This window comes from Sorex fumeus, unplaced genomic scaffold (assembly GCF_029834395.1).
Source record: "Sorex fumeus unplaced genomic scaffold, SorFum_2.1 ptg000128l, whole genome shotgun sequence".
NCBI lineage: Eukaryota > Metazoa > Chordata > Mammalia > Eulipotyphla > Soricidae > Sorex > Sorex fumeus.
Window position 1 is genome coordinate 37,639,468 of NW_026606185.1, and position 13,426 is coordinate 37,652,893.

Sequence of the window (13,426 nt, forward strand, 5' to 3'; positions counted from 1 at the left end):
GCTACGTTCCTTCCTACATAGGGAGTTCCTTTTTCTTTCTCTTCTGCTTTCCAATAAACTTTTATCATTTCAAAAAAAGTGTTAGTGATGATATGTAGATATTAAATTCTATTTTGTACTAAATGTTTTGTTTTTAAATAATAGCAGAATATTTCTCACACTTAGAAAAATTCTTCTAGTGAGTTGCATACGTGTTGATAATTGTTCTCAGAAAAATATGTGATGTTCTCTTTTATTAAAAAATACTAATTTTACTCAAGTTACTAATTAATGCCATGTTCTGTAATTGTCTACAAAAACACAGAGAAAACACCATGCCGGGAGTATTTCAACATAAAAATTAGCCTGGATTCTTTCACAAAAATAATACATTTATTCTGTAACTTTGTGTTATTTGCAGAGCTATTTGTTGAACCATCTAAAACAGTGAGTAATGTTTATACAATGAATATATATCTTTCCCTTTTCTCTCTACAGATATTTTCTCAATGATTTCTGACTCCAGTGGAGTGATGGTTTATGGGCGATATGATCAATTCCTGCGAGAAGTCCTCAAATTACCCACAGCAGTTTTTGAAGGCCCCTCATTTGGTTACACAGAACAGTCAGCTAGATCCTGTTTCTCCCAGCAGGTAGGGGAGAAACCATGTTGAAGGAAGCATCTCTCAAAAGCAGTCATTTTCCTTCTGTATGTTACTCCATAGCATGGCTTAGCAAATCTTTCTGATGCACTGTCCTGTATCTTCCATTCTCCTACAAAGGACCTCAGAGCCAACAACTAAGCTACATCCAGACAACAATTTTAGTAGCATCAAATAAGTAATATTAGTGTTCACATAATGATGTTTATTGACCACCAGTGAGGCCCAATACTATATCTGTAGTTCTGTACTTCCATTGTCTGGTTGAACTGTTATAAAAATCTTATGCCCTCTTCATCATCATCATCATCATTGTTATAATTGCTGCACTGTGTGAAGGAACAAATTACCATATAGTCTCACATGAGGTACAAATCTGACCCAGCACCAAGTGTCAACAGTATTTAGCAAAGGAAAAAAAAAGAAAAAAGAAAACAGTATTTAGCAAAGGAGACAGGACTTAATCTGACTATGTGCTACATCATGATCTAGAAAGTTCAAAATGTAACAAACACAGCTCCCCAAGTCATCCATGATTGACACATTAGCTTGAAGGGCTCTCCCTGCATGCTACAGTCATACTTTATACATCCACAAATTGTTCACAATTTTTAAAATCCAAACTAAGTTCTCAGAAGGATCTCTCGGAGGGGTTCTATCTTTTATTTTAACAAAATGATCCCTGTCCAGCCAATAAGCTTCATCATTCTGTTTACTCGATGATCTAGAGGAAACCAAAAGTGCCATGGGTGGTCATAGTGCTCCTGAGGGTCATGAATTTATGTAGAATCTAATCCACATAAGCATAAGGGAAAGAATGATTTAATGTGTTCAGTGCTACCTCTATTCCCATAGCATCTCACCCAGAGAAGCCTTTATTACCCTTTCTTCTTCCCCACCCCCAGGCTCGCCTCAGTGCCTTATCTCTGCCTTAAAACCACAGAACATTATTCTCTTAATTTCCCTTGGGATTTAGTGACATCAAAATGAATCCATTCATCTGAACCTCTTTCTATTCAACTTCTTTACCCAAAGCTTCCCATCAATCATTAAATCTTGTTGATTTGAAAGTTTTTCAGATTTCTTTTCCTTCTTCATTACTTACTGTCTATCCTTGTATTATGTCCCAAATTTGATCTCCCCATGTTTAGTTTTGTCTCAATCTATATTTATAGGTGGTTTGGCCCATTAAATTCCCAACTTCTTCAGTGCCTCATCACAAAAATAGATGTTATGAGGTTCTCAAAATGCATTTACTACACTAGAATAAAAAGAGGGAGAAAATGAAAGAGGTTTCCTCTCTTCTGCTCTCTCTCTCTGACCAGGCCTCTATGGCTATGCCACTTTCCTGCTTACAGCTTACGTTGCGCCCCCTACAGGATCAAGCAAGCTCCCTCTCCTGAGAGTGCATTTAAGAACCCAAGAGTCCTCTCCATCTCTGTCAGTCTCTTCACCACTCGATGTCAATATTTTATATCTGTTTCTCTAGCTGTAGCTCTAGTTGCCTATCTCCTTTCTCTCTTGACCAGTGTTTCTTGAATTTGTCCTTTCCATTTCTTGCTGACTTTTTTTCTTGCCCAGATTTTACTTTCTTTTTTTTTTTTATCATTTTTTTTATTAGTGAAACACCATGAAGTACACTTATAGACTTATAAATTTTTGTGCTTGGGTTTCAGTTATACAATGATCAAGTACCCATCCCTCCACCAGTGCCCATCCTCCCCCACCACGGGTCCTAGCATACCTCCCTCCCCATCCCCACCCCCCCCCCCAACCCCCGTCCCACCCTGCCGCTGTGGCAGGGCATTTCCCTTTTGTTCTCTCTCTCTCCTTTTGGGTGCTGTGGTTTGCAAAAGAGGCATTGAGGGGCAATCATGTTTGTTCTATAGTCTACTTTCAGCATGCTTCTCCCATCCTGGGAGGATCCTCCCAACACCCTTTGTTTGGTGCTCCCTTCTCTATCTGAGCTCCCTTTTTCCCTAGCATGTGCAGCTGGCCTCCAAGCTATGGAGCAAAATTACTGGTACTAATCTTGGCCACTCTTGGGTGCTAGTCTCCTATTTTGTTAACTTTATGTTCCCCAGATGACTGCAATCGTTCTATGACTATCCCTCTCTTTCTAACTCATTTTGCTTAACATGATACTTTCCATGTAGTACCACTTGTATGTAAATTTCATGACTTCACCTTTTCTAACAGCTACATAGTATTCCATTGTGTAAATGTATCAAAGTTTCTTTAACCAGTCATTTGTTCTCAGGCACTCAGGTTTTTTCCATACTCTGGCTATTGTAAAGAGTGCTGCAGTGAACAAACAAGTGCAGATGTCACTTCAACTATATATTTTTGCCTCTCTGGGATATATTCTACTCTGGGCAAATTTATTTAAGAATCAATGAGGTTTTTACTCAAATGAACTTAAAATAGTATCAATTATTTCAAAACAAAATCTATTAATATAATATTTTAATCTCTAGTGAGAGAAGGGGATGTTGGGTGTTTGGTGTTCTGACTTCAGTGTGCTAATATTGCTTTGGAGTTTCATTGATGTTTTGTGTTTTTGTGTATTGTCTGCTTATAACTACAAATGTACAAATTATCTCATCCCAATTTTTGCTGAATTCTTTGATATTAGATAGTCCTTTGTAGAAATGTTAGCAGATTCTGACGTCTCAGGATATTTCTCATTCAAAATTACTAGAAAACTAGGATTCAGTTAACTTAATCAGATCAGTTATTTTGAAAAAATTGTATACGATGTTGCCATTGCTCAAAATTCCTTTCAAAATATCCTTTATACTGGTCTATTATATCATCTTTGATATAGTATCAATGAGGAGAAAGTTTTATATATTAAAATCATAATAACATTTTTGAAATTTCTAGGAGTGATTTTCAGCTAGTTTGGTGAAAATTAAAAATGAAAAAGAATACAAAATATAAAGAAAGGCAGTACAAATATAAATAATAAGATTCAGTTTATCTTTGACGTCTATAAAAAGACTAACTGTAGATTTAATGATGAAATTCCAAAATTGTTGGAATCACTTGATTGAAAAAGTATGAACTATTTATTTCAGGACCATAGAGATGAATAGCAGGTAAGCTGTTTGCTTTGTATTCGACTGATCCAGTTGTAGATCTCTGGCACCCCATATGATCCTCTGAGCCTCCAGAAGTGATCGTTGAGCACAGAGTCAGATGTCCTGAACACAGCCAAGTATAGTCCAATCCCTCCAAAATGCTTATTCTTAGGCTGGTGTGATAGTATATTGAATTGAGCACTTGCTTGCATGCTGCCAATCTGGGTTTGATTCCCAGCATCCCATATGGTCCTCCAGATCTACCAGGAATGACTCCTGAGCAAAGAGCCAAGAGTAAGCCATGAGCATCACCAGGTGTGGCCCAAATACTAAAAATTGTGAAAAATTCTTGCCCTTTACTCATAATTTACATAATAAGTATTTCTAATAACATCTTAATTTACAAAAAGTTACTACTCTGAGAAAAGGCTAAAATTTTGATTATTTGTTGATAAAAAATAACATTAATTAATGGGTACCAAAACAAGTGTCTGTGATTTACAAAAAATAGTGTAAGATATAGGCCTGTAAAAGACACTTTAGCACTTCAGAAGTGTTTTACCTTAAAAAGTAAAGTACCCCATCTGCCTTGATATTCTGCATTTTAAAGAAAATACTTATTTTTATATAAAATATAACTTTTGTAATTATATTAATTATATATTAATATAATATATTTTATTATAGCACAGCGGGTAGGGCGTTCGCCTTACAAGCAGCCAACATGGCCGACCCAAGTTCGATTCCTCCGCCCCTCTCGGAGAGCCCAGCAAGCTACCGAGAGTATTCGATATGCCAGACACAGTAACAACAAAGTCTCCAATGGAGATGTTACTGGGCCCGCTCGAGCAAATCGACGATCAACGGGAGGGCTTTACCTTTACCTTACCTTATATTATTAAAATATTATATTATTAAAATACCTTGTATGAAAGCAACTTTCTACTTTGCTACTTTTTTTTGGCTTTTTTTGGGTCACACCTGGTGATGCACAGGGGTTACTCCTGGCTCTGTACTCAGGAATTACCCCTGGTGGTGCTCAGGGGACCATATGGGATGCTGGGAATCGAACCCGGGTTGGCCGCATGCAAGGCAAACGCCCTACCCTCTATGCTATTGCTCCAGCCCCTACTTTGCTACTTTTTTAAAGAAAGAGATAAAAAGGCATTTTTTTTTATATCAGAACAGACCAGGATAGAAGGATACAGAAGTAGGTACACAAGAGGAAACACAAAAAGGATAAAGAGAATTTAGTATAATTTAGAATATTCTATGTTCATGCCCTACTCCTGGGTTTCCCTCCTAATCCTGCAGAGTAAACCATTTACATTATCCCAAAACTAGAGGTACATTGAGAAAGTTTACATGTGAATCTACAAATTTAGAATATTGATGGATGGGGTGTATTGCAGTATATCACACTCTTGAAGAAGCATTAGTGGAGAATATCTCTTCCTAATTTTTTCATGGCAGGAGGGAAACTGGGGACACTTTTGATGGGAAATATACACTGGTGGATGGATGTGTGTTGGAACATTGTATGATTAAAGCCCTACCATTAACTGCTTTGTAACTGTGTATCTCACAGTGATTCAATAAAATAAAGGAATGTGAAGACAGCCTGAACATTAAGATACAGAATATGAAGATGTATTTGCTTGTGAATTTGCTGAAACAAAATATTATTTAGAAATAAATTTCAACAACTTAGGGATAAATTTTCAAGCAAGATTATTAGTTCAAAATAAATATTTGGGAAAATATAAGAAAGATGGTTTTCATAAGTCCTGGAATAAGAGAGAGAGAGAGAGAGAGAGAGAGAGAGAGAGAGAGAGAGAGAGAGTGAGTCTGGGCCAGAGGGGGAGGCAGGAAGGAAATGGGGACCATCAGTGGTGGGAAAAGTACACTGGTGAAGGGACAAGTGTTGTAACATTTCATGACTGAAATTCGATCATGAACAACTTTGTAAATGTGTTTATCACTGTAATTCAATTTAAAAAACGATTGAAGAATCTAATGACGAAAGAAAGAAAGAAAGAAAGAAAGAAAGAAAGAAAGAAAGAAAGAAAGAGAGAAAGAAAGAAAGAGAAAGAAAGAGAGAGAGAGAGAGAGGAGGGGAGGGAGGGAGGGAAGGAGGGAGGGAGGGAGATTTTTCTATGTTATATCTTGCACCTGGAGTAAAAATGAGGTTTAAGTTAGACACTTGAAAATAAAATCTCTAAACTGACTAAAAATCAATCAATGTAAGTACAGCTCTGAGAATTGGTTTTTCTCCTTGTACTGAAACAGACTCCACTACCTTGGAGAGCATCCAATTCTGTCTTTGTTTCCATATGAAATAGGATCAAAGTTTCCAAGTTTACTTCTTCATATATTAAAGGTTAACTGAATGCCTTGTTCTTAAATCTCACATATTTCCAAATCAGGTTGATTTAAGAGTCTTCTTTGACATAAATATGTTTTGTGTGTGTGTTTATTATTGCAGAAAAAAGTGACGTTAAACGGTTTCTTGGACACGCTCATGTCAGATCCTCCCCCGCAGTGTCTGGTTTGGCTGCCCCTTCTCCATCGACTGGCAAATGTAGAAAATGGTAAGTAGTTACTACTGAGCAAAGACTAATTTTGCTCCCAATCATAAGTTATTCGAATCAAGCTATAAAGTCTATAGTTTGTAAGCCAAGGTCACTATTTTAGGGAAGTCTATTATTAGTCCTGAGTTTGGTTTAGTTCTGAGTCTCCCTGGTTATTTAGAGGCACTCTGCAAAACCAAGAGTAAGTCAGACTCACTGAATCTCATTCTGTATGTCTCAGATACAAGTCAGGGGTAACTTTATAACTTAGTACAATAGAAGAATCTCAATAGGGAATGTGATATTTCCTAATAAGTGTTTTCTGTCTGAATTTCTGATATTGGTATATATAGTATTGACTGTTTCCTCTTAGGCACATGGGGTATGGTAAAAGATATAGGAAAGAATGAGGTGATAGAACCTGGCTAGATTTTAAATCCTTAGCATGTAGTGGATGCAATTCTGTAAAAGATAAGATTAATGAAAGTTTCATAACATGCTTGTAAAATAAAAGCCAGATTCCTGGAATGGAAGAAATTGCCATTGGCATACTCAAATTAAATATAAAACAGAGTTCAGAACAAGATTTTAGGAAATTTAAACATGGAGCAATTCAGTATCTCCATTTAATTTTAGATTTATTATTTAATTTAGTTCTGATATTTCTTGACCTTAATTAGAAAATTATTTATGCTGCATCTCTTACTAGAAGCTTAACTTCTTTACACTTGTTCTTAAATATTCATGGGGGTTAAAGGTAGCTTAATTTCAGTTCCCATTTAGAATTGCAAGCACCAGTCTTTATAATCTTCTTTAACTAGAAGATATCCATTTCTTCTCTTTTGCTTAAGAACACTTAAGGAACAAGCCTGCTAGCATCTCTATAATCACTACCAATAATAAACAATTTTTATACAAATTTGCAGAAGCAAAAAAGCAGCCAAATTCTGGACCATGCAGGAAACCTTCATGGCCACTGCTCACAGGCTAGTCATTTTCCAGTCATGAAGTTGCCATTCCATTCTTCCTCTGCTGAAGATCAGTTTCTTAGATCCTGTCCCAGAACAGTTGTTCCTAGACTGAAGTCTAACCCCCACCCCCCGCCCCCATCCTTTCCTGAGAGCCACAAAAGGGAGGATATGGTACTTATTCAGGTAACAGTGCATCCAGAACTGGTTAGGGTTTTGTGCCTACAATTAATTTCTTACCTTTTAAAAATTATTACCTTATTTTCCTTGACTGATCGTCCAGAAGACAACTTTATCAGAAAGATTTACTAACGGTTGTTTTTTTTAACAGTTGTTTTTTAATATCCTCACCTTATAGTAATTTGATAATTACTTAGATTTAATCATTGGCTGGCTTTGGATATCAAATGTTTTACATTCCTGCTTTCTAATTCAGATTCCTTATTTTAAAAAAAAGAAGTTACATATCCCTTGAACTACCTACTACTATAGAACCATATTCGGATCACTTATACATGTCTTTGGGGTCAATCCACTTGCTTCACAGGAATGAAAAAATCTGTTAGCTGGAGGCTTTGGTGCTAGCAGAAACCCATTAGTGATCCTTTTTTCTTTCATATGTAACTTGCTCAATTTTTCTACTCCCCTTTCTTTTACCTCCTTCCACTTTTCACTTCTCTACTGCTTGTTCTTTGCCTACTGAACTGTTCATGTGTTTATCCAATGTGCTTCTGAGTCCTTCAGTGAATGCCGCTGGTTTCCTGAGACAGAGAGTAGCTTTACAAAAAAGATTTAGTTTTGGTCATTATATTCTTACAGGGTAAGAGATGGGAATAGAGCAAATAAAAGTTTTGTTGTTTAAGAATACCTATCCTCTGTCCTATTTTATGTCTTCTGCCTGTACATACATGCCTGACAAATGTCATGGGATTTCACGCATCACCATAAAGCTTCTCTGCTGAAACTGATCTGAAACCATGGCACACAGCAGGAAAGTACATTTGCTGTAAGGTTGGATTTTTCCTTATTCTCGTTCATATTTTGTTTTCTTATTTCCATTTACAACCCTCCCTCACGCCAGTTTTCCATCCAGTTGAATGTTCCTACTGCCACAGCGAAAGTATGATGGGATTTCGCTACCGATGCCAGCAGTGTCACAATTACCAGCTCTGTCAGGATTGCTTCTGGAGGGGCCATGCCGGCGGTTCCCATAGCAACCAGCACCAAATGAAGGAGTACACCTCATGGGTAAGGCAAGCTCCAGGCAATACTTGATGTGTGAGTGTGTGAATCATCCTTGGTACTAGGGGTCATCCAGACTGGTGACCTCGCAGAGTGAGGGGCAAATTTCCCTAAAACTTCACCATGACTTCCTTCCTCTCCCTCCCCTTCCACCTGGTCTTACCAGAAACTCTTACTTACCTTATGTGAACCCAACTTAACTACCTAAGACTTAAAATAAAGGAAGACTCAATCTGTATTACGTCTTAGAATATGAGTAATTTCTATATGAGTAGGTAACAGCTAAATTTTAGGGGCTAAAGAGATAGTATAGTGGGTAAGGCACTTGTCTAGCACACAGCCAACCTGGTGTGACCACACATGGTCCCCTGAGCAAGGAATGATCCTATGTACAGAGCCAAGAGTAAGCCCTGAGGACTCCCAAGTATGTCCCAAAACCCAAACAACCGAACAAATAAATAAATATCAAGCACTTTTTCTAATGTAATCTGACTTTCAGGATGTTAGGTTTCTTCCTCCCAAGTTTTGTTTTGCTTTTTGAGAGGCTGAGAATTGCTTAGACATTATTGTTACTTTCTTTTCTTAGACTGTGACATTCTCTCAAATGCATAACTGGACCATAGAGGGAAGACATGTAACAGGGAGGGCTTACAGAGGCTGTCTGATACTTTTTTGCAGTATAGAGAGGTACTTGTTATATTAGCAGATCATATTTTTATGAACAATGTCTGGATACCTGGCTAACATTGACCTGGAACTGTCCTTTTAAGAGATATCTAGAGTGTGTGGCTCTGCATCTATGGGAGGAATTTGAGACTCTCCATGAGCTGGCTGTTCAAATGATTTATGGTTTTCTATTTTCTTTTTCTAAACAGGTTTTTAAAGTTTGTTTTTTAGAAAAGTTTTTTGAAGTTAACATGTGTTTAATAGAAAATGGGGGTAAAAAAGTCAAAAAGCAGAGAACATAGTCATATACAATTACAACACAGTAACGTCTGACATGTACTTCTAGGTCCTGTTACCTACAGAACTAAACATCCGTTATTTTATTAAGATCATAAACACATTTATGCTTATTTATTTACCATGAATAATTACTATTTCAAAGTACCAAAATTATACAAGTATTTGGTAAACAGGAACATACAAATCTGGATGGAAAAAATTTAATCCAGCCATTTTTGGCAATGAAAATTTCTTAAAAGACAAAAATGGCAGCAAGATCTCTAGATAAATATATTTGTATGGTTACAATTAAAATGCTGCATTCCCTGTAATGCACAAGTGAAAAATGAGACAAAGCAACTCAGTAACAAAGTGTCAACTTCTAAGAGAATTCATTATCCAATCCATACTAGTAAAATGTTAGCAAGTAGGCCAAGTGCTACTGAAGTAACTACACTGTGTTCCTACATGCAACCAGAGACTCACACACACCAACCAGCAACATCCAACATGACCTGGAGCAGCCTCTTCCTCCACAAGTCCTTCTGTCCCTCCATTGCCAACTGCAGAAACAAGGCTTGATGTTTTATGACTCAGATATGGCTCTATAAGTTTTTATCTAAGACTCTCTCTTTCTGTCATTCATAGCAGAGATATATGCAGATTGGGTGAATTCACTAGTTCTTTTTATCATACATTGTCACTTAAGGACATCTGAAAGCTTAGATGTTGCAAAGTAATCAGTGAACCTTGTCTACAATATACAGAGGTACTTAACAAAGTACATCATCTGGACTGTCTTTTAGCCAAACTACTAACAGAGCTCTTTCCTTCACCCTTCCTTTTCTTCCTTCACCATTTCAGTGACCAAATACAGGACTGTCTTCTAGGCAAGTCTATTAATCCACCTCTTGGAGCAAGATGTGGTCCTCTACTTGATCGAATGTCTTGTGGTTTTCTAATCTCTCCCATTAAAACTAAAACGTCAATTCTAATGGTGTTGCTCTTATTCTTTTGTGAAACTACTACTTCATAGATTGGTTGATATTTTTATGTGATGATGCACTATTATCCCTGCCCACCTAACTTAGAACAGTTGTATCACTGAAAAATGGAATTGTTTCCTGTTTTTATCTTTTTTAACCTACAGTTTTTACTTTGTAGGTGACTTGTTCCTTTTTTCATACTGTGCATTTTAATCAAGATGTTCTTTCTATAAGTTCCTCGTGGGATTGAATGTCCCATGTAAACATATCAACTTTTCAGCACCTGTGATACCTCAAGTAATAGCTCATCACAGAGTTCTTCTTGCCACTCCATATGCCACCTCTCACTATGGTTTATATCCTGAGCTGAGAATGGATATAATGATACAGATTATGAAGTGTAGACATTAATGAAAATTCTCTTTTCTTGTTGTCAACATATTACCAGTTTTAAAACTTGTTTTGTCCCAAGACTAATCATTTTGAATACTTGTTTTGTGTAATATCAGATAAGGAATCTTTGGGGTTGTAGGTTCTAAAATTTTATGGCAGATTGATGTCTTTAGCTATAGGATTGTAAGGTCCTTAGCGTTAACAGAGTGAAGAGTGATGGTGGCTGGTCTTTGAAGCATCCTCAATAGTATGTGTCCTAGAAAAATCCCAAGAACTTCTTGAACAATATAAATATTTCTTAACTTTTTAGGGGGCAGCTCTTGGGGGCCACCAGAGCTACCTGGTGGTGCTGGCAGTAGGCACGGGGTTCGGGGTGGAGGAAGCAGTGCCAGGAATCTAACTTGAGACCTCAAGCATGCAAGGCCTGTGCCATTTAAGCTAATTCCCTGATCCCTTCACTTTTAAATGAGAACACAGTTCACTTTATTATATTGCCAGTTATAGACTAGGCTCTAAGTTTAAAACAAAGGAACAAACTATAAAAGACCACATAAAAAGAAAAACTTAGGCACAAATTTATAATAATTGATAGATTCTTATTTTTTTTAAGTTTTTGTGGTAAAGCAAGAAAGTTTTTATTGAGACTAATTTAGAAAGATGTGAGGGGAAAGAAAGTAAAAGTATATTTCCACGGGGGAACACTGGTTTTTCTAGAGTGGAAAGAGAGAAGTAAGCAAGATATCTTCAAGGGAGAACACGGGCTTGACAAGCCCATAGTAACCGATAGATTTTATTCTTTGATAAATTTGGTTGTACAATTTCAAAAAACATTCCACTAGTCTAAATGAAAAAGGTGCGTGATGCTTTGGAAAGAGCATGAATTTTTAATTCCAAGAACTCATATTGAAATTTCACTCTGCTTTTAATTGGATGTATTCTGCCACACTAAGGTGTGCAAACATATCTTGCCCCTAGGTTCCTACAGACCCTTCTCATCTCCTTTATTCCACTCCTATCCCCTCCCAAGCCATTTTTTGTTCTTTAGGAGGAACAATCCTTCTAGAACCAGGTTTGAACCTGTCACTCTGATTTAAACTCTTCATTGTCTTCCTTTGTATGTAAGAGAAAGATCTGAATCTTTGAAGTGGCAGATAAAAATTTAAATTGTCTCCCTCCTACTCACCTCTCTTCCCTTTGCAGTCAGTTTCCTTCATCTAGAATTACTTTCCGAAGTCCCAGAATTTTTGTCAGGAGGACTCCCACTGGCCCATTAAGTCCCAGCTCATCTATGCTATTCACAATGACTATGTCCATTATCCCAGCACTTGCTGACAGGAAGCAGCAGAAGGCAGGTCCTGGTGGGTTGTTCCAGCACTCCCATCATTGAACAAACTGTCTGATTAAGAGAGTCATCAATTATGTTATGAAATAAAGAATAAATGCATGAATATCACTTCACCTGATAAAATGTTAATTGCTATCACTTCTACTTTCTTTTTTCCTTTTTATTCTTTTTTTGTATTTTAAAATTTTTTTTATTTAGACACTATGATTTATATTTGTGATGTGCTAGATTTTCAGGCACACAATGTACCAACATCAGCACCACCACCATTATTAACTTTCCTTCACCAATGTCCCTGGATTACCTTTCCCTACACACACACACCCTCCTTCTTGACAGACACATTTTCAACACTAATTATTATAGCTTGCGTCTCTTACTTCAATATTGATGGCTCTGTGGTTTAAATATAAACATAAAAGTTGTCCACAATATTTGACTACATTTAATATTCTAACACCGATCCCACCAACATTACACCTTCCCACCACCATATTTCCATCTGGAAACATGAGCTGGACATCTTGAAGTGGTCTGTCAGTTGGCAATGTTGATTTTAAGTTCTAGCTACTTCACATTTCTTTAAAATAGTTAAACTCATGGGGAGCGTTAGTCTTAGTTTATATCAACTATTGGAAATGTGTTTTGTAGATTTTAATTATTATAGAACAATATTTTTCTAAGGACTGGAGCGATAGCACAACGGGTAGGGTGTTTGCCTTGCATGCAGCTGACCCGGGTTCGATTCCTCCGTCCCTCTCTGAGAGCCTGGCAAGCTACCAAGAGTATCTCGCCTGCACAACAGAGCCTGTCAAGCTCCCCATGGCATATTCAATATGCCAAAAACATTAACAACAAGTCTCACAATAGAGACGTTATACTGGTGCCCGCTTGAGCAATCGAGGATCAATGGGAGGACAGTGACAGTGACCTCTACACCATCAATGGTGCCCAGGATCCCATGATCCTGTCCCCTATTGGATTGTATCTGTTTCTTCTTACTTCCTTCCTCCACTTCTATTCTTACATGCTTTTTATTACTTTGATCTAGGATCAAGGGTTGGCATCACTTTGGTATCTTGTGTTCTTTTGCCATGTTATTTTATATACCAACAGATAGCGACATCATTTGGTGTTTGACCTTTTCCTTCTGATTTATTTCACTTTACATGATATCCTCCAGTCCCATCCAAGTTGCTGCAACTTTAATGACTTCATCATTCCTTGGGACTGCATAATGTTCCATTGTGTCT

General features: G+C 37.2%; 1 protein-coding gene across 3 annotated transcripts in view; it reads left to right on the forward strand.

Annotated features, from left to right (window-relative positions):
- Positions 1-13,426, forward strand: part of DTNA (dystrobrevin alpha) — a 356,746-nt gene that overhangs the window by 279,024 nt on the left and 64,296 nt on the right. For all 3 annotated transcript variants that reach the window (XM_056138272.1, XM_056138273.1, XM_056138274.1), the window contains exons 8-10: positions 478-632; positions 6,210-6,315; positions 8,344-8,510. In XM_056138272.1, the coding sequence (XP_055994247.1) occupies positions 478-632; positions 6,210-6,315; positions 8,344-8,510 (428 nt within the window). The remainder of the gene's footprint in view (positions 1-477; positions 633-6,209; positions 6,316-8,343; positions 8,511-13,426) is intronic.